This window comes from Podarcis raffonei, chromosome 3 (genome assembly GCF_027172205.1).
Source record: "Podarcis raffonei isolate rPodRaf1 chromosome 3, rPodRaf1.pri, whole genome shotgun sequence".
NCBI classification, from domain to species: Eukaryota; Metazoa; Chordata; class Lepidosauria; order Squamata; family Lacertidae; genus Podarcis; species Podarcis raffonei.
Window position 1 is genome coordinate 61,093,445 of NC_070604.1, and position 21,561 is coordinate 61,115,005.

At 42.3% G+C, this 21,561-nt stretch overlaps 1 protein-coding gene across 2 annotated transcripts in view; it reads left to right on the forward strand.

Annotated features, from left to right (window-relative positions):
• Positions 1 to 21,561, forward strand: part of ENPP3 (ectonucleotide pyrophosphatase/phosphodiesterase 3) — a 47,892-nt gene that overhangs the window by 12,837 nt on the left and 13,494 nt on the right. For both annotated transcript variants that reach the window (XM_053381930.1, XM_053381931.1), the window contains exons 3-17: positions 1,217 to 1,277; positions 4,664 to 4,761; positions 6,775 to 6,854; positions 8,213 to 8,332; positions 9,873 to 9,982; positions 10,406 to 10,471; positions 10,882 to 10,954; positions 11,672 to 11,780; positions 13,088 to 13,216; positions 13,825 to 13,856; positions 14,399 to 14,526; positions 18,195 to 18,261; positions 18,718 to 18,805; positions 20,057 to 20,226; positions 20,930 to 20,981. In XM_053381930.1, the coding sequence (XP_053237905.1) occupies positions 1,217 to 1,277; positions 4,664 to 4,761; positions 6,775 to 6,854; positions 8,213 to 8,332; positions 9,873 to 9,982; positions 10,406 to 10,471; positions 10,882 to 10,954; positions 11,672 to 11,780; positions 13,088 to 13,216; positions 13,825 to 13,856; positions 14,399 to 14,526; positions 18,195 to 18,261; positions 18,718 to 18,805; positions 20,057 to 20,226; positions 20,930 to 20,981 (1,383 nt within the window). The remainder of the gene's footprint in view (positions 1 to 1,216; positions 1,278 to 4,663; positions 4,762 to 6,774; positions 6,855 to 8,212; positions 8,333 to 9,872; positions 9,983 to 10,405; positions 10,472 to 10,881; positions 10,955 to 11,671; positions 11,781 to 13,087; positions 13,217 to 13,824; positions 13,857 to 14,398; positions 14,527 to 18,194; positions 18,262 to 18,717; positions 18,806 to 20,056; positions 20,227 to 20,929; positions 20,982 to 21,561) is intronic.

The window sequence follows — 21,561 nt, forward strand, 5'->3', positions numbered from 1 at the left end:
TTTGTTCTTGCTTGTTGGCTTCTCATAGTCACCTAGTTGGGCATTGTGAGAAAATGATGCACTTGCAAAGGTGAACAGTTCCAAAAGCATTCTCAGGCATAGCTAAGTATGTTTCCTGAAATGAGTATTATTGACCAAATGAAGCAGCTGCAATACAATTGGAGAAAGCAACAGGTTGCATTATATCCCCACTCCCTAAATGCTCGTATTCCACAGTACCTTTATTATCCTGGATACTGTTAAGATATGAAGGGCTCAAGCAACCAAATTCATCCTCCACCCCTCCATTTTGCTTTTCCAATTGATGCACAATATTCTATGACTCCAGGAAACTACTGAGCGTGTGCAGTCTTCACTGTGCCTTTAACTTTATTCATTCATTCATTCATTCATTCATGCATTCATTCATTCATTCATGCATGCATGCATGCATGCATAGCTTGGGCTCTCTCTGTCTATTCTATCCTGATGCCACCATCTTGTAATTCCATTCCCCCACTCTCTCCCACAAACATATTTAAAAGTGTATAGGATGTTAATCAGCCAAAGGTGTGGTTGGACCTCTCATGGAGGAGACACATGAAGAAGGGCCTCAGATGATATTGTAGGGTCTGGGTCTGTTCATATGTATAGAGGTGGTCCTTGAGGCATTGCGATCCTGAGTTGTTTCAGGTTTTACAGGTCAAAACCAACACTTTGAATTGGGCCAGGAAACTAATTGGCAGCCAGTGCAGTTGGACCAGGATCAGTGTAATATGCTCTTGCCTCAGTAAGCAACCTGGTTGCCGAATTCTGCACCAGGTGTAGTTTCCAAAATGTCTTCAGGGGCAGTCCTACATATGACACATTGCAGCAATCTACCCGAGAGGTTATCAGAGCATAGACAACAGTAATTAAGCTATCCCTATCCAGAGAGCTGGGTCACCAATCAAAGATGGATGGAAAACACTCTGTGCCGCTGAGGCCACTTGTGCCTCAAGAAGCTGCAAAGTATCTAGAAGTATCAACAAGCTACACACCCACTCCTTCAGATGGTATACAACCACATAAAGAATGGCTTCTATATATCTGGATGGGCTTGGCTAAACAATTTTTTTTTTAAAGCATTTATGACATTCAACAGGCTTTCACAAAGATCTGAGGTGAAGCTAAGAACTGACTCAGTTCTCTCTCTCTCATTCAAATGCATCTTTTTGTATGTTTTTTCCTCCTCCAGAAGAAACATCTTGGTTGAAAGAAAGTTGTACCTCTTCTAACACAGCTCAGTGTCCAGAAGGGTAAGATTCATGTATTCACAACTGTTCACTTAGGGTGTCTGTATTTTTTGTGGTTTTGTTATGTAAATAAGCACACAAATATTTTTTTATTTATTGAGAACCATCATTCCAAGTTGATGTTAGTCACAGCTTAAAGGTAAAGGTAAAAGAACCCCTGACCATTAGGTCCAGTCGCGGATGACTCTGGGGTTGCGGTGCTCATCTCGCTCTATAGGCCGAGGGAGCCGGCGTTTGTCCGCAGACAGCTTCTGGGTCATGTGGCCAGCATGACTAAGCCGCTTCTGGTGAACCTGAGCAGCACATGGAAATGCTGTTTACCTTCCCATCAGAACGGTACCTATTTATCTACTTGCACTTTGACGCGCTTTCAAACTGCTAGGTGGGCAGGAACAGGGACGGAGCTCACCCCATTGTGGGGATTCGAACTGCCGACCTTCTGATCGGCAAGCCCAAGGCTCTGTGGTTTAGACCTCAGCGCCACCTGTATCCCTTAGTCACAGCTTAGAAGACCATATAAAACATATGGGCTAGATCGTTCTGCAAGTTCATGAATAATTACAGCGACTTCTGAGAAAAAGTTTAGTGCTGTACCCTAATGGTATTTTCAGATTTCCTTTTTTTTTTTACCTTACCACAGAATTGCCTCTGCTCTGCCATCCTGACAGCCTATTTTTTCTGTGCACCACTGCAGTTACCCTCTGTGTAACTGCTGCATAGGCCTTCTTTCTCATTTCCTGCATTGCATTTGGAGAACACTTTCTCTGTTGCTGTGCTTTGAGCTACCCAAACCTGCAACAAGAACATGCACTTCCTTCATCCTCCATCATGAGATCTTCTTGGGTATGTTCTGTGTACATGCGTCACAGAAGCTCAGTCAAGCAGTTGCGCTCGTTACATGAAACAGTTGTTTAGCAGAGCTCATTTGTACTTGGCGCACAGACATACACTACAATATACACATACCACACACAGTTTTTAGAAATAGGCATCACCCTCTGATCCCAGAGAGGGTTCTTGGCTTCAGAATTCTTGCTGCCCCAAAGTCCACAGCAAGTCCTGACTTCAGCTGCTTCCAAAGTCCTTGCAGCTCTTCACAAAGTGTTCTGTTTTCTTCCGTGATTCCAATCAGTCTCCACTGTTCAGATCTCCCACACTTTCCCAGCACCGAACGCTCCAACTTTCGTTCCATATCTAGGTACAAATTCTGCCCAGCAACAGATATAAGACAGTTGCACTGTAGGGAATGAGTCAGCATTACCAACTCATGTGAAATTAACCCATTAAACACATTCCTTAACAGATCCTCTGCTGGATCCCTTTGCAGAAGAAGGAATCTCTGAAACCCACTCTAAGGGGTTCTAAGGAGCACCTGTGCTCCTTTATGAAGTGCCTATAACCTACACTTCCAATTTGAAAAGACAGATGGGAATCCCATGAACCCTGGAACACTTCATGCAGGTCTCTTTACAGAGCAATACAAATGTTCAGGTGTTTGGAACTCCATGGAGGGAAAAGTGACCTTGGAAGGGGAAGTTGCATCAGAAAATTTGCACTTCCTCCCTCCTGTCCTTTCTCCATTCCAAATTGCCCCTCCATGAATTGCCCCTTCTTTAGAAGGAGCCACCAGGGTTTTTTTTTTGCTACAGACATTAGCATGTTATGTGTAACTTGAACCTTAGTCTTGAGTACAGTCAGCTGACAGCTTTTCCTGCAAACACTTGCTATCTTGTTGTAGATAGTATCAGCACCTAATAGTGAATTTTATCTACTGGGGCAACCCCAAGCATGCTTTTCCTCAGCAGAGGCTTTGTACTGATGCTCAAAGCACACAAACTTTGGAATAAGCTTCATTTTAAACTTGCTTTGGAATAAGTACGTGAAGAACTGCAGTATTTGAGGAAAGTCTGATTGGGCTCAGAAACAGAACACTCGTTATGAAAGATCAAAAGAAAAGTAAGTCGGGAGCAAAATAGCAATCCTGAAAAGCATTTGCAGAAAGATTAGGAGGTTCTGAATTTAAAACACGTATGTTTTATGCCAGGGATTTTCAGGGGCTTTATAAATGCATTATTGACCCCTAAATCAATAGTTGCACTTTACATTGGTTCTCAACTTACTTTAATCATTTTCAAATTGGTTAATGAGTTATGAAATCGTAAAGCAGTAGTAGATTATCATGTAGGGTCCAACTGGTCAGGAGATTGCTTATAGTTCTGGTTTATCACCATGTATGATGTAAGTGTCTATGTGCATTGAGTCTTTGATCAATAGTCTTCCATAAAATCATAAATGTGTTTCTTACTTGTCCTATTTTGGCTGCCTTTTAAAAAGAACAGCAGAAGTGTTATGAAATAGCTACAGCAGGTTTTATAACACTCTACAGGTGAGATAGGGACTTCCTCCGCATGTGAAGACAGGCTGCGGTGGATTGAGAGGACAAGACCAATAGTGTGTCCAACAGTCAAGAAGGTGGTTTCTGCGTGTGCTGTAGAGGGAAATGGGGGGCAGATAGGGCTTGTCCACCTGGGAAGGTAGCCCATCTAGGAGAAGGAAAACTCTGATCCTAAATCTCCTCTGGCTTGTGGCTATGCTCATTCGTGAGTAAATCCCAAGGAAAAATCTGTACCCAGTGCTTTGCAGAGTGTCTTAGGGAGAAGAAAAGGCTACACAAATCTGGAGTGGAGTCCTTGCAGCCACAGCAGGTGCTGTGATTCTCCAGCAGCTTGACTTCATCTCCAGAGGCATTCTCCATTGTCTCTTGAGACAGACAGATGCCAACAGAATTTCTTAACTTGTGGTCCATGGACCCCAGGAGGTTCATGGATGAGCTTCAGGAGGTCTGGAACTTCCTACATTGGGAATGATGTACTTTCAGGGTCTTTTCCTGGTCTTTGATTAAGGAGCTAGCCCATGGCAAGGCCCCCTTTTCCATACTATGCTGAAGTGGTTTTGGCAGCCATAGGAGCATGACTTTCCCGTAATAGCCAGCCTTCATTTTAGTTCCCCTGTGACCTAAAATCAATTCAGGGAACAATTCAACATCACTCTCTTCTAAGTTTGCACACATTTAAGTTTGCTAGATGGAACAACTCTCCTTGTCTTTTCCCATTGCACAATGTACTGGGGGGGGGGGTTCCCTTGACCTCCTGACTCAATTTTGGGGTGGTGGCAGGGAGAGGAAGGGGGAAGTCCCATTATACAAGTAGAAGTCCTTGCACACGGCTTCCACTGATGTGACTCATTACTTGAATCCTGCCCACAGTGTTTCTAACATTCATATTTGGATTGTCTAATCTTTGATTTTTTTCAGGAAGATGGCAACTAATGTTTCTCGGCAAGCACCCAAATATCCTCCTGACTTTTGACTCTGTGTTCTTTACCTTCAGGTTCGATCTGCCACCGCTTATTCTTTTTTCAATGGATGGCTTCAGGGCAGAATACTTGGAAACTTGGGGCAACTTACTGCCAAATATTGGAAAGCTCAGTAAGTCATCTCATTCTGAGGATGAATAATTTTTAAAAATTCATTCTGCAGAAAGAAATGTTTGAATTACTTGCATATACCGTATTTTTTGCTCTATAAGACTCACTTTTCCCCACCTAAAAAGTAAGGGGAAATGTGTGTGCGTCTTATGGAGCGAATGCAGACTGCACAGCTATCCCAGAAGCCAGAACAGCAAGAGGGATTGCTGCTTTTGTTGCGCAGCGATCCCTCTTGTTGTTCTGGCTTCTGAGATTCAGAATATTTTTTTTTCTTGTTTTCCTCCTCCAAAAACTAGGTGCGTCTTTTGGTCTGGTGCGTCTTATAGAGCGAAAAATACGGGTAGGTATTGCTGCTAGTGTTGAAATTTTGCAGAGGGGGAGGAAAAAAGGGTCTCAGAGGAGGTGGATCAGGGAGTTGCTGCTTGAACTTTAAAGTAGGGTGACCTACTTTGCACTGTCAAAAAAGAAAGAAAATCATCTTCCAAAAAAGAAGAAAAAGGGGCACAGATTTGCATGAAATTTGGGTGCGTACTCTGAATGTGCAGATGCAGATTTATATTAATAAATAAATAAGTACATAAATAAAAATGCTACAGTTTAAATAGATCTGCAAGGTGAGTGAGCCTGCGTACCTGCTCTGCCTGTCTGTTGCCCAGAAGCAACTGTTGCAGCTTCAAGGCCCCTGCTGTCCTTCCTTGTTCCCTATCTTGAAACCAGGCTGGACCAGGAAGTCCCTCAAAGAGAGGGGATGTTCTGTGACAGTCTTTCAACTAGACGAATGCCCTGTATTAAGCAAGGCATATGGCCGGAGCCTGCTCTTGATACTCCCATATTGAGCAGAAGTCTTCAGTAAGAACTCTGGGGCCAGCCTTTTCGCTTCAGCAAGCCTTACTCAAATGAAGTACTCAAATGAGACCTCTAGGTATAGGACGGTGTATAAATTCAATAACTAATGATAATAATAATAATAATAATAATAATAATAATAATAATAATAATAAAGGTGATTTTCAGTTACCTATATTTGAAGATTCACTGCTGACAGTTTTGTGTACATTTGCTTTTTACATTATTTATGGATTTTAGCTATGCTTCACCAACTATTTTATGTGTAACCTGCTTGGAGGGTTCTTTGATTAAGTGGTTTGTAAGTTTTCTAAATAGATAAATGGGTAGTATTCCACTATGTTTTACTCAGAGCTGAGCCAGCTAAGTTATTCATGTTCTTGAACTTGGATGGGCCTCCTCTGAGTGAAACCTAGATGAATATCACCCATTATTTCTATTTTAACAGCAACCAGCCCTTTCTTTAAGCTGAGGAGCGGCCATCTTGAGCTGGGAGGCTATGGGGCTGTGATCTCATTTTCTAACTCCAGCCTCTCCCTGCTCCTTTATTTATTATTGAGATTTATTATCCATCCATACGAGGGCTGGTTGTATAATATGACAGCATAAGGAAAACCGCAAGAAAAACAACAATGGAGCATAATAATAAAACCAGCGGCAAATCAGTGTGACACAACTCAGGGAGTGAGAGAAACATCTTCTCACCTCCACCCTTCACAAGCCTGAGCAAACAGGTGTGACTGACATGCAAAAGCTATGCAGTGTCAGTCAGTGCAAGATGCATCTTGCAGTCGAAAAGGGAGGGGGGATTAGACCCAGAGAAAAACGCCCACATTCTGGCTAACGGGAAATGTTCTATGCAAAGTATTTTTTACAAGCAAGGGGCCTTGGGGAAGGGCTTTAGCTCTGTGGTAGAACATCTCCTTTGCGCACAGAAGGTCCAAGATTTAATCCCTACCATCTCCAGGAAGGGGTGAGAAAGACTCTGGAGAGCTCCAAATACTGTAGGCAATACTGAGCTAGATGGACCAATGATCTGACTCCGTGTAAGACAGATTCCTATGTTCCTAATAAGTTTTAAAAGAGGTGTGCATGCTCTGTGTTTTGCATATGTCATATTGTGTCATGGTTATAATTTACTATATTTACAAAGCACCATTTGTTGCAGAAACATGTGGGACCCATTCAAAGTACATGAGAGCTGTTTATCCAACCAAAACCTTTGTAAACCACTATACTATTGTCACTGTAAGTACTTTTTTTGTGTGTGCCTTTTATTGTCACCATTACTTCTGCTGTGTCGCTATTGTTTTAAAAGCTAGGTGCTTTATTTCATTTCTAAAAATGTTTATATCACACCTTTCTGCTCTGAACAAACACACAGTGAATGACATTAGATTCCCACCAAACCGTAATAATGATCTAACAAGAATCTAAAACAACAGCAAAGCAGAAGAAAGTAAACATCAGCTTCTTCATTCCCAAAAGCTCCACCTAAAGAAAACAGATTTGTTTTGGTACTAGAATGGTAGCCTGTTTGATGAGAGGTGGAAGCAGGACATGTGTTTGGCACAGGCGATTGATGCCCCTCCTTATGGACATTTCACTGCTGTGTCTCTAGAGCCTTAGGCTGCATGCACAGCACACATTTAAAGCACACACACCAGGATTCCTAGGAATGATAGTTTCTTAAGGGTGCTGGGAATTGTAGCTCTGTGAGCTTCCTAGGATTTTTGTGTATGGGGATGTCCTTTAAATGCAGGTGCATATACAGCCTAGGGCTTTAATTCTAAGCAGGCTTACTTTTTGTTGTTTAGTCGTTTAGTCATGTCCAACTCTTGGACCAGAGCACGCCAGGCACTCCTGTCTTCCACTGCCTCCCGCAGTTTGGTCAAACTCATGTCAGTAGCTTCAAGAACACTGTCCAACCATCTCGTCCTCTGTCATCCCCTTCCCCTTGTGCCCTCGATCTTTCCCAACATCAGGGTCTTTTCCAGGGAGTCTCTTCTCATGAGGTGGCTTACTAGGCATTGAGAAATCTGTAGTACAGACTTCTGAGGAAACATTAACAGGACTTCACAGTTAAAGCTCTCTTTTGCAAAATGATAGTTAGGAGGAAATAAGGGGTGATTAATCCATGCATGTATCAGGTAACAATCTTACTTCTGTTTGTTGAAACCAGAAGGTTGAAACCAAAAGTTGCTGCTAGGTAGAGTATTTCAGTTCAGCCAGCCAGCCAGCCATGCCCTTTTCTGTAATGTACCATTCCACCTCCTGTCTCACCCAGTTCCCCAGTCCTGTTGCCCCACCTATTCTGTTCACGCTAGGCTGTTTTTGTGGATTTCTCTCACCTTGGTTTGCTGTTTTTGCTTTAGTTCTAAAAACCTTCTGCAAGCCTTCTGACAGTTCCCTCTGGTGTTTCAAGAGTGCAGTTTTGGCTGCACAGAGATGGGCCATTGGACAGCTAAATTCATTGTTAGTGGACAATAAATGTAAAAAAGAAATCAGACATCGGGGTTGACATTAGCAGCATTGACATCTAGTGATGCAACCCAATGTACATATCAAGGCACAGAGTACACTCACTTTGTGTTTTCTTTCCCCAGGGTTTGTATCCAGAATCCCATGGCATCATTGACAACAACATGTACGATGTAAAATTAAACCAAAACTTTTCGCTTTCTTCAGATACCAAGAATAATCCTGCATGGTGGGGTGGTCAGCCTGTAAGTGCCATTTGCTGTTTCTCGATTTGCTCCTCACTTTCCATGTGAATGAGGTGGACAGGTGGATAGATAGATGAAAGTGCTTTCTCTCATGCAGTGGTTCCAGTCCTTCTTGGAGGGACAAGCCCAGCAGGGGATGCTGGGGAACTCCTGTTCAACGCCGTGGCCAGTGTGATGCTATAATTCAGCACCCCCTCCTCTCGTCTTCCATTCTACAACATAGTTGTGGTGCCCACTGTGGTACCCCCAAAGCTCTGTAACCAGTCACACTCTCCTAAATTTGCCTCTGCCCTGGTATTGGCCTCTGATATTCCTTGGGGTCTTATCCTGTCCCCATACTATTTAACATTGACATGAAGCTGCTGGGAGAGGTTGCCCAGGGATTGGGGGTTCAGTGCCACCAATATGCAGATGACACCCAACTCTATCTCAATCTGAGGAAGCTGTATAAGTGCTAAACCAGTGTCTGGTGTCAGTAATCGACTGGATGAGGATGTATCTAGGCAAGATACGGGTTAATCCTGATCAGTCAAAGGCTGACCGAGGATTAGGGATCCAATTTGTGCTGGATTGCGTTACACTCAAGTTCACAACTTAGATGCCCTCCTGGATTCAAGCCTCAGCCTAGATGCTCAGGTTTTAGTAGTGGCCAGCAGTACATTAGCACATTTAAAAACTAGTGTGCCATCTGCACCCGTTCCTAAAGATGCCTGATCTGGCTACATGCCTTAGTTACATCCCATTTGGATTACAGTAACATATTGTGTATGGGGATGCCTTTGGAAAGTGTTTGGAAGTTTCAGTCCAAAAGGCTGAGATGAGATTTCTGACTAGAGCTGGTTACAGGCAGAACAGACACTTCCTATGACTACTTGTCCATTTCCTGGCACAATTCCAAGTGCTGGTTATATTTGGCTTGGGTCCAGGCTATCTGAAGAACTGTATCTCCATATATGAGCTTGCCCAGGCTTTGAGATAAATCACTTAATGTGCCTTCTCTGCCACCGTCTCCTCCTCCTCCTCTTCACTGCCTGGTAGTTACCTTTGGGGACATTTGTGGAAGATACAAAAATGTATCAAATTGGGCAAGAAAAATAAAATGCTATTCCAAGGCTCTATGGTGGCACAGCTCTATGGTGCTTCTGAAGCCTTGCAACCAGCTTGCTTCACCTCAGACCATTCAGGTCCTGGGCTGCCTCAGGCTCTGAGGTAGCTCAAGGGAATGCTTGCCTTTGATTCATCTGCCATTGGAGGGGAATGTGTAGACCTAGTAGCTCGCTCACTTGAAGTCCACATAGGATAAAATAGTTTTGTTGAAATGATTGAGATTGAACCAACATTGCAACCCCTTAACGACAAGCAGTTCCCTAGCAAAGGTGCTTCTTCAAAAAAGACCTTGTATCTCACAGTTATTAGCATGATTTTAGCTTGTTGATTGGGGTTCCCTCAAGACCTTGGGGCATGGAGAGTTTTAAATGAGTTTGTGCTATTAAGATGAAGATCTATGTTTCAGATACTGAATCTGTCTATCTTCTTGCAGATTTGGCATACAGCAATGTTTCAAGGGTTGAAAGCTGGCACCTACTATTGGCCTGGATCCGATGCAAAAATCAATGGAACATACCCTAATATCTTTAAGGTGTACAACAAGTAAGTTGGAGTTTTAGAAAAAGAAAAAGAAATTGTTGTTGTTGTTACATCCTACCTTTTCCCCTGACAGGGACTCAAGACATCTTACATCTAAAATTTCATTTCATTCTATTTATCTGTTGAAGGTGTTGTACATGATCCTTTCCCTCACATATTTTTTCTTTACAACATTCCTTTGAGGTAAGGAGGCTGAGAGGCTGTAATTGGCTCAAGGTGACAGGTGTATTTGTATATGCCGTATACACATACAGGAGAAGCTTCCTCATGTAGAATAGAATGTCCCTATTTTCATGTGAGAAACGTTGGGGGGGGGCATGAAATCTAGACACCACAAGTTCCCTGTTCCTGGTCTGCATCATTGTTCTGTTGCAGAATAAATTTCCCTGATGGCTAAACAATAACAATAATAATTATTCTTTGCAGGTCAGTTACATTTGAACAAAGAGTTACAGAGCTGCTGAAGTGGTTTGAGCTCCCAAAATCTGAAAGGTAACAGTTTAGGAAGCTTTTGGCAGTGCTCTTGTTCTTGTGAAATATTTATCAAGCCTATTTATTATATACTAAGGATCTTTTGCCAGGGTGCGTGCGTGTGTGTTTTCTGCAATCTTTCTTTTTACCTAGGTTTTATCTGGGGGATTTTCGGTATATGTTGCCTCTTTTTGGGCAGGGTGGGATTTGTTAGATCTGTCTGGATGTATTTTTTTGGTTCTTATTCCGTTTTGGTTAATATACTTGATTTTAATGTTTTGTACTACTTTTGTAAGGCACACATCCAGCTGGTGGCTTTCTGTTCTAAAAAAAAGTTTAACCTCGTGGACATTTCTGCACCTTCCTTTGAGTGAAGGCTGGCCAAGATTCCTTTCCATTCAATCACAATGCACTTTTCTTTTGAACTCTAGGCCTGATTTCTATACATTGTACATTGAGGAACCCGACTCAGCAGGACATGCATATGGACCAGTTCATGGTGAAGTAAGTTTTTCTTTTTCCAATCCTGTAAGCCATAAATAAACATGTAGGATACACAAACCACAGTCATGTGACACAGCTTGCAATGTGGTTAAGTTGAGCATCATCTAGGAACTGATGAGATTCCTGCATCACAGAGGGTTGGACTAGATGACCCTCCGTGTCCCTTCTATGATTCTATGAACTAACATATTTTACACAGCCCATCATCCAACCTCCTAACACACCAGAGGACCAGACAGTAAGGGTGTAAGCAGACAACGTGGATGTAAGCATCATAATCTAGTTATACTGGTGTGGGTTGGGGTTTTCCAACAGAAAACAGGTATGGGGAGGAAAAAATTAGGCTACCTCTCCCTCTACTCCATTGTCCTAATCAGGATTGGGGCTCTGTGTGACTGTACCCAGAGAGCAGAACCTGGAGATTGTTACAATATATTATAGTTCAATGTAATCCTGAAAGGATTATGTAATATTGATGATAATATACAACTTGTTCTGATTAACCCAATACACAATAATCTCTGAATATGAATGAATTGATGTACTAAATGGGACTCTAGTTCAAAAATACCTTTAAAAACACCAGGAGGCAATAGAATTTCCCCCCCCAAAAAGTATGCTTGTTCTGTTTTGTCCCATATTCTGTTATGGTATACTTGATCTTGAACACACTTTGAAGGGGAAACGCTATTGAAATCTTTTCTCCTTTTGTTTTAGACGGTTAAAGCCTTACAAAAGGCAGATGAGACCCTGGGAATGTTAATGGAAGGTCTAAGACAAAGAAAATTGGACAATTGTGTCAACATCATACTTGTGGCTGATCATGGTATGACTGTTTTGTTCTTCCATCATTAGGTGCTATCATTAGGCAGGATGAAGCAACCACCTCAGGCAACAGATGCCTGAGGAGGGAAGGATGGCAAGATGTGTTCAGAGGACAGAGCTGTATGTGCCTTGTGGTCTGCCTGAACCCCCTAACCTTAGTCTATGGCTCACAGGGGTGCTGGGGGATGCTGTCCCATCACTAGTGTTGAAGTAAGATTCTCGTCTGGTTGGCTGCTCAGGGAATGGGCGGGGTGAGCAGGACGTTACCCTGCCCTTTGCCTCAGTCAACAAAATATCTTGGGCCAGCCCCTTTTGTGTCTCAGTATAGAGCTTTATTGATCTTGCAAACTAATAATAAAAGTGGTTTTCCCAGCCACTTTGAGCAACTCCCAACAGAATATTGAAACCGAATAAAACATCAAACTTTAAAATCTTCTCTAACAGGGCTCCCTTCCGTTGTCTTGTAAAAGTCAGATAGTTGTTTATTTACTTGACATCAGATGGGAGGGCGTTCCACAGGGCAGGCGCCACCACTGAGAAGGCCCTCTGCCTGGTTCCCTGTAACCTCACTTCTCGCAGTGAGGGAACCGCCAGAAAGCCCTCAGCACTGGATCTCAGTGTCCGGGCTGAATGATGAGGGTGGAAATGCTCATTCAGGTATACTGGACCAAGGCTGTTTAGGGCTTTAAAGGTCAGCACCAATACTTTGAATTGTGCTTGGAAACGTACTGGAAGCCAATGTAGGTCTTTCAGGACTGGTGTTGTTGTCACAGTCCGGTCTACGGGCGATTGACGTCCCGGCTGAGGACATTGGGACCGGGGGCAGGGTGGCAGGGTGGGAGCAGGAATGAGAGTCCAGAGGGTCAGGAAGCAAGGAGTCCTGAAGTCAAGGGTCCAAGGGTCGAGAAGCAAGGAGTCACGAAGTCAAGGGTCCGAGGGTCGAGAAGCAAAGAGTCTTGAAGTCAAGGGTCCGAGGATCAAGAAGCAGGGAGTCAGGAAGCCAAGGTCCGAGAATCAGGAAGCAAGAAGCCAAACGCAGCAAGGCAGAAAACGTGTTGCTGTGGCAAAGAGCCAAAGGGAAATGCTGACCTTATATCCCTTCCTGGCTCTTGCCACCAGGTGCAGTGAGTTACCAAGTGGCCTCACCTGCGCCTTGCCTCTCCAGAACAAACTTAGAAAGGCCCCAGTCCTGTGAAGTCCTACTGGTCACAGGGCCTGGCTCCTGCACGTACCCCTGATAGTTGTAGGGTCTTGGCGGCCACTCCCAATATTTGTTGAATAGTTTAACCATCTCTTTTCTTTCCTTAGGCATGGATCAGACATTCTGTGAGCAGATGGAATTCATGACAGATTATTTTGAGGACGTTAATTTTTATATGTACGAAGGACCGGCACCTCGTATTCGATCAAGGAATATTCCAAACGACTTCTTTTCATGTAAGCTTTGGACATAGGATGATAGATCCATAGAATTAGAGAGCTGGGAGGGTTGTGGCAGACCATCTACCACAAACCCCTGCTCAGAACAGGAAATCCAGAGCATCCTCAGCAGATGGCTGTCCATCCATTGCTGAAAAGACCAAAAGGAGTGAGGGAGAACTCAACATCCCTTTGGGTCATCCTTTGACAACCCTTCAGATGTTTTGTGCTACAATTCCCATCAGCCCTATAGCATAACTACCAGCTAGCTAAAATCCACTCTTCCAATGCTGCTTTCTGGATGCAGCCTATAGATAGGACTGGAACCAACTGTAGCACAGTGCCCCCAGTTCCCATTCCATAGCATCAGTCCAGGAGGATACCATGGTCAATAGTACCAGAAGCTGCAGAGAAATCAAGGAGCAGAAGCAAAGTCACGCTTGCTCATCCCACTCCCCGTAAAAGTCACCCATCAGGGCAAAAAAGCATGACCCAGTCCCACAGCCAAGCTTGAACCCAGATTGGGTTCTTAAATTCTTACAAAATGTCAAAACGGATTAAAGGGGTTTGATAATTATCTGTCATTTTGAATCCAGAGTCTAATGTTTTGATTTTCTTCCAAACAGTTGATTCAGCAGGCATTGTTAAAAATCTTACGGTGAGTAAGCATTTAATCTCTCATTTTCCTTGTAGCTTTAGTAAGAAAACAGCAAGTATATTATTATTATTATTAACAGTACATTTGTATATTGTACATTGTCAACTGCCCTGAGATCTATGGATGAAGGGGGCTTCATCCATAGATTTCAGGGCAGTTCACAGTGTAGTTGAAGCATTTTTTCCAAAGTGTAATTTCTGCAGTAGACTCATGTTGTTTTCTTTGGCAGATGTGCTACATGTAACCTATATCAATATATAGATCACAGTTTTTTATAGGGGTTAGGATAAATAATTTTAAATGTGCAAATACTGGTATATATCAATTAAGGTAGCATCCTAACTTTGCTCTGTGGAACACAGCCATGAATTTCTGTTAGGAAAATCAGCACACTGCCATCGGTAAGAACTTTTGTGACTCCTGTCTGGTGTTTTCATCAAGGAATTACAGCATACCCTTTCTTCTCTGTGGTTAGAAGTATCTATTTGTGTCTTTGTGTTCTGCAATGTGAAGATCTCACAAGTTCACTTTTCCAATTTTAGTGCCGAAAGCCCACACAGCACCTCAAAGCTTACTTGACTCCAAATTTGCCAAAGCGATTGCACTACGTTAACAATATCCGTATTGACAAAGTTCACCTTATGATGCAGCGGCAGTGGTTGGGTGTGAGGTATGGTACTGATGGTGACCTTATCATCATCATCATCATCATTTCTATACCACTTTATATTTTTAAGAAAAATCTCAAAGCGGTTTACAGCATATTAATACATCCAGAATCAAACATTCTGAAGAAAGTCAAATATAAAGTATACAGTCAAAGCAACATAATTAACAGAAAACTAAAATCTTATCTTAAAGATTTCAAAATAAAACATTACAAAGGAGGTCAACTACAGAATACATATTTAACACTAACAATTAAAACATTTTAAAAAACTACACATTGCTAAGTGAAGTCAATTATAAAATGCACATTTAAAACAGCATAATTAACAAGAGAATAAAATATTACCATAAGCATGACACAGCTGTTTGGCAGGCACAAAAAGATGGGGCAAAAGAATCCAATAATTAGGGTTTGTTGTCAGGCATAGCAATGCCCCTCCGGTCTCACCAGGAGCCTCTTTGGTAGGGCTGGGTGAGTCTGGGCCCCGCCCCCTAGGCCAGGTGGACTCTGCGCCAGATTTTGGGGTATCATTAAAGGGCAGGTGCTTTATCTATTCATTCAGATTATACCCTTTTTTATATAAAATGTTCTGAGCGGTTTATAAAAAAATATTTTAAAAGGGTAGAAACACACCAAAGAAGAAAGAGTTTCTTCCTGGCACCTACTTCCTGGCAGGGAGAGTGTGCAAGTTCCCCAGCAGCCCTTCTTCTCACTGTGACAGAGACCAGTGTCCTTTCTCTCCCTTTTGCAGCCACAGGGAAACAGATCAATTTTTGTCTCTTAGCCTAGAACTTCATATCTTGTCACCCCTGTGTGCCTCAGTTCCTCAGGCTCCCTTCCTGCAAAAGTGAGCTCAGGTACTGAGATCTTTTCCTTTTCATTCAGCTAGGCTTTGTTCTGCTGTCAGGTGAATACCATTTCATTCAGCCAGCTAGTGTGAACTGCTTCTTGTTTGACTGTTTTTTCTGCTCTGCAATTCTATTCTTTTAGTTTATTTTTTCAGTTTGATTGTTGAGAATATCTCTGTAAGTCACCTTGTGAATGTTAACTTTCTAAGTAAATGTAAAATCACATAAACAAATCAAAACAGAAACTCATAAAATTCCATATTAATGAACCTCTTGAGAATTCCACTGACTTCCACTGAACTGACGTAGTTGTCTCATCATGTCATTGAAGTTTCGCAACTCCTGAGAATGTAGATTTCCTTCATTAATATTTCCAAAGAAATGAAATGATAAATGCAATCATAGGGCCATGTGACCTGACATCTGGACATTTCAGCTTAGTTTTGTCAGAATGCAGTTAGGATAAACCAAACCATGTCAAATCCCAGAGGGCCTGTCCCATCTGGATTTTGCAAGTACAGTGGTACCTTGGTTCTCAAACTTAATCTGTTCCGGAAGTCCATTCCAAAACCAAAGCGTTCCAAAACCAAGTTGCGCTTACCCATAGAAAGTAATGCAAAACGGATTAATGCATTCCAGACTTTCAAAAACAATCCCTAAAAGAGCAATTTAACATGAATTTTACTCTCTAATGAGACCATCAATCCACAAAATGAAAGCAGTAAACAATGTACTGCAGTCACATAATCAATCAGTCAGTCAGTCAGTTAGTAGCTGAACTGGGTTCCACACAGTCACAAAAACAGACAAAAAGAGCCACAAAAACAAAAACACAAAATATGGTAAATAGCAAAAATGGACAGACCTCAGCATAACACTCAAAATGGTTCAGTTTCCGAAAAAAGTTCACAAACCAGAACACTTGCTTCCAGGTTTGCAGTGTTTGGGTTCCAAGTTGTTTGAGTACCAAGGCATTTGAGAACCAAGGTACAATACCACTGTATATATGCGAATGTTAGACTCATGGAAGCTTTTAGTCAAACTGCTGATGAAACTTCTAATCAAGGCAGAATGCAGACATTTCTGTGTAAAGACAGCAGGCTCATCAATAACAGTTGCTGGGGATCAGTAACAGAAGAAGGCTATTGAGTTCATTGCTCTGCTTGTGCATAGTCAGAAGTATCTGACTGGCTACTACCTTTGGAATACGAATAATCCTGAAAGGCAGAGAAGGGGAACTTGTGGCCCTAGCAGCAGCCAACATGGCCAGTGGCTCAGGAATGAGAGTTGCTGTAGTCTAGAAGGGCACAGGCCTGGAAGGGCACAGGCTCCCCATTCCTTCTGCATAGCAACACCCATGTCTTCATTTCATAATCCTTTAGGAACACTGTGATTCATCCATCTTTCTGCATTAGATCCTAACACTTGCAGGCCTTTTAGATTTTAAAATCAGGTGCAGACGTCCGTCCCCACCACCGCTTTCTACACAATTGTACTGATCTCTTGACATCTCGTGCAGTTTGAATTTACAATAGCCACACAATTCAAGGAGCAGGGAATAATTTGTTTTGGCATGTGTTCATTGTTCAACCTTGCATATGAGGAATTTCCAAAGTATCAAAAGTGCTTTCAAATATTGGGTGTGTGTGTGTTGGAGTTATGTGCTGAAGTTACTCCAAATCGTTACACAAGATAATTGAGTCAACATAAAATATTTCCAGTAAATGACTCCTGTAGTTTGGCAGTCTTGTTTATTCCGTCTTGCCTTCCAAAAGTCACAGCAGTGAGTAAGCAAAAAATTTCCAGGCAAATGCAGTCATTGTTAGTCAAAATATTGTAGAATTTCTTTTATGGCTCAAAGGAAAGGAGGAGAAAGTGTAAAAAAGGAAAGAAAAGAAATAGTTCTGAAATATGTAAATGAACTACAACTTTATAAAGCTAAATAATTTTTATACAACTATTTCCAAGATGATTATGAGCAACTCTGTGTTTGATGTTGTAGTCATTTTGCTGTAGTTACCCCGTTGTTGCAGTAGTGTTTCCCGCCATAAACACATAAGTGAATGGCGGTGACATCCCCTTTCACACATGTGCTTGGGAGCTGGAGTCGGTCCATGGCTCCCTGACATGTGTCCTTGAGATATAAAGATGAGCATCTTTGGTTCTCACTCTTCCTCTTTGCTACTCAGAACCCAGTTGCAACTCTGGTATGCAGACATCATAGCTGCACAAAGTGTAGAGACACTCCAAAATACAACACTTCCCTGACACACTTACTAATGGCCTAAGAATTGAAGAGTGCCACTGCTTTATTTGAATTTGTCTCCACATTTCAATGTTGATAGTTTCTAAGGCAGATGGCAAGTTTCAAACACAAATAAAAACAGCAAGAAAGCAAGAAAATAATATGAGGACATAGCACCAGACGAGCATCTCTGGTGAGAGTTCCATATGTTTTCCCATCAGCTGCTGCTTTAGTATCATTTTATCTTGGTTAGGTCTTTCTTCTTCCTAGAATAATACCATCCAATCAGAAAACATGCTGTTAGTGAATGTGATGATGCCACAGTGCTATTTGGCTGTGGGAATATATCACTGAGATCAAATTAATCCCATTCAGAGGACAGCAACTTCCTGAGTAGGTGGAGTATTTTCATACAATCACCCTTTCAAAGCAGAATTATTTACAAAAATTGCTGGAGGGAGTGCCTTTTGACATTGATTGCAAAAATAGCCCCTCTCCAGAGTCAGCTCTTATTTGAAATACTTAATATTTCTTGTTGAAGCTTACATGTTAGTTCAACATCTGTCTTTTTTCAGGTCTAAAAGCTATACACGTTGTGGTGGTGGTAACCATGGCTTTGACAATGAGTTCAAAAGTATGCAGGTAAGGGTTTTTTAAAAAGAAATAAATACAGAAAAACCTATTTATCTGTTATTTTCTGTAAGCATTTGCCACAGAATCAACTCCAACATTTCTCATGTCCTGCATGGGTGTTGTTTTACACTAATACATGACTTACAATCCATGGGCCAGAAGGTGTGTTGAGTAGATGCACCACCAAAATGTGAAGTGTGTTGTGAGTCCTCTTTCAGGGTAAAGGAACTACTTGAAGGCTTATGTCAAATCATAAAACCCTGGGTTGCTTATGCACCCAAAATAGTCTAAGCTAGACTGTTAAAGATTACTTTTTTTCTTCTGGAATAAATCTTATGTCTCAAATCAGTAGTTTCTCCCATGTATGGCTTGAGTCAAACTTTTGCTAAACTAGCTTTATTTTATTGTTTTAAACAAACTTGCTGAAAGCTGTTTAGTGACACCATTTTTATTATGACTACCCAGGCCATCTTTGTGGCACATGGACCAGGATTTAAAGAAAAAACTGAGGTGAAGCCTTTTGAAAACATTGAGGTTTACAATTTAATGTGTGGTGAGTATTAACTAGATTCTGCCTGTTTTGCCACCAATAGTTTTAAGATTGGAGAAAAGTAAACTGAACTCAGAATGCAGAGAACATTTAATTGCTACACAAACATATTGTACTACTTCAGGACATAATGCAAACATATATCGTGGAGTTCAGACAGGTACCTTGAGGTTATAATCCTTCTTCCTACGTGGTAGGTGTATTGAGGAACAGAATAGCTGTTCTGTATTTTGTATTATGAAAAGCAGGCATATCCACTGCTCTGACTTCCAGATTGGGACACCTACAAAGAATGCGACTGCACAGTAGATTCCATGGCCCTTCATCCCATGCGTACATGGTGTGACTCTCTGTATTTAGAGGACATCATCCTGCCAGTGATGGCAGCCACGTTTTTCTTCTTCAGCTTTATGCACAGAGAAAATAGTTCTGCTTAACTCATAGGGAGGACAGGTTTTGGAAGTCAACAGTAGGGAGGCAAGCATTTCCACAACTGAAGCTGTCAGGGCATAATCAAAGGAATGTACTGAAATGATACGGCCAAAGCTGGAGTGTACAACTTATGCAGCCCAACTTTTGGCACAGGCCCAATTCACCCATTAACAATGCATGTAGTTGCCCCGTAACCACGGCTGGCCCTCATGTTTGGCTGAGGGAACCAACATGGGACAGCAAGATCATGTGGGAAATGACCACACCAGTAGAAGGAAAGTAGTATTGGCATGACAGCTTTCTTCATGAGTGATTCATAGGAACACTACAAAGCTGCCTTATAAGAAGCCAGACCATTGGTCCATCTCGCTAAGTGTTGTTTACATTAACAGTGGCTTTCCGGGGTTTCAGGCTGCGGATATTCGCAACCCTACCTGGATATACTAGATTTTAAACCTAGAACCTTCTTTATGCAAACCAGATGCTCTAACACAAAGTTCCAGCCCTTTCCCAAAAGCACCATGACAATTTTTCATTGAATTTTACAGTAGTAAGGTATAGAGTTTAACCAGAGAAGACACTCCCATGCCACACAGCACCGTATCAATTTGACCCTAAAAACATTCCAGTCAATAACCCGGTGCATTCTTCTCAAGAATCAAAGCACCTGGCAAAAATGGCAATGTTGGGTTCTTTAGCAGGAAATCCTTGTGCATTTTTATTAACAGCCAATTTACATCACCTAGCGGGAATTAGCTCTTGTTCAAGTTAAGCCTTGCACAGAGCCTGCCCCAAAGAAATCATTTTCACTTTCTGTGACAGATCTGCTTAAGATTACGCCAGCAGCAAACAATGGTACACATGGTACCTTGAATCACCTACTGAAGGTTCCTTTTTACACTCCATCACCTGCGAAAGAAGAGTCAGCTCCTTCTTTATGCCCCATGAATTCCCCCGCACCACCAGATGTTTCTGGATGTGTCTGCAGCTTGGTAAGTCTGAACACAATCATTAACTCCTAAAATGGTTAGACATTCATTTCCCACCCCTCACCCAAAAGCAAGAAGTAGTGATAGCCACCAACTTGGATGGCTTTAAAAGAGGATTGGAAAAAATCGTGTAGGATAAAGCTACTAACCACATTGTCTATGGGCTACCTCTGCTGTTCAAAACAGGGGCGAGTGCTGTTGCACTCAGGCCCTTTATATGGGCTGCCCATTGACATCTGGTTGGCCACTGTGGATACTAGGTTAATGACCTTATCCAGCAAGCTCTTTTCATATTCTTGTGGGGTTGTTTTTTTAAACTGAACTTTTAAAATGTGAACTATTCATTTGTGAATCATGTTTTACATGTGCATCAATGGGGTTTCTATACAAAGAATGAAGGATGCCGACACAGGAGTGAAAACTCCTCCGGTCGCTGATGTTGGGAAGGAAGGAAGGAAGGAAGGAAGGAAGGAAGGAAGGAAGGGGGGAAATGCAGGTTTCTCTCTCTCTCTCAGGCTTCCTTCTGCAACAGTGGGTGTTTGGGACTCCTGCAAGGGAAGGGGGAAAGCAGGTTCACAACGTATAAAGGCAGGAGGTTTTGAAGGGCGTGGTGGGTTTGATATGGGCTGGCTACTTGGTGGGGTTGGCAAGTGAAGCAAGCAATGGCAGCAGTTCCTTGCACTTTTGTCTGTCTGCTTGTTTTTAGATAACAGATGTTAATGCGATAAATGAAAGATTGAGGCTCACTGATGAAGCAAGTGAGTATTGCTGCTACTCGTTTTCTATCCATCTGTTGCGGCAGTGGAGGGCAGGTGTTGGGGCCTCAAATTAACGATATCCTAAACTCCCCTCAAGCAGCTGAATAGTGACAGTGGGTAGGGAAATATTTGTGGAGCCCAAACCTTCTCAAAGGTGTTGTTGGACTCCCATCAGCCCCAGCCACCATGGCCATGGGTCAGGGATGATGGCCCAACAGTATCTGGAGGGCCATGAGTTTGCCACTCTCCGGGCTATAGGGTAGGGGAGTATGCAAGGAAAGCAGCAGACAGGGAAAAGGCAGAAGTAGAGGGCAAGTTGTTTAGCTGAATGTGAAAGATGAAGTGGTCAATACAATTATGCAGTGGTTAGAGTGCTGGACTAGAACCTGGGAGGCCAGGGTTCAAATTCACACTTGGCCATGAAGCTCGCTGGGTGACCTTGGGGCAGTCACTGTCTCTGATTAAATGAGGACAGGGAAAACCATATGCACCACCTTGAGTTCATTAGAGAAAAAAGGTGGGATATAAATGCAAAAAATAATAAAAATTAGAACCAGAAGCAAGCTAAGTTGGGGAGAGA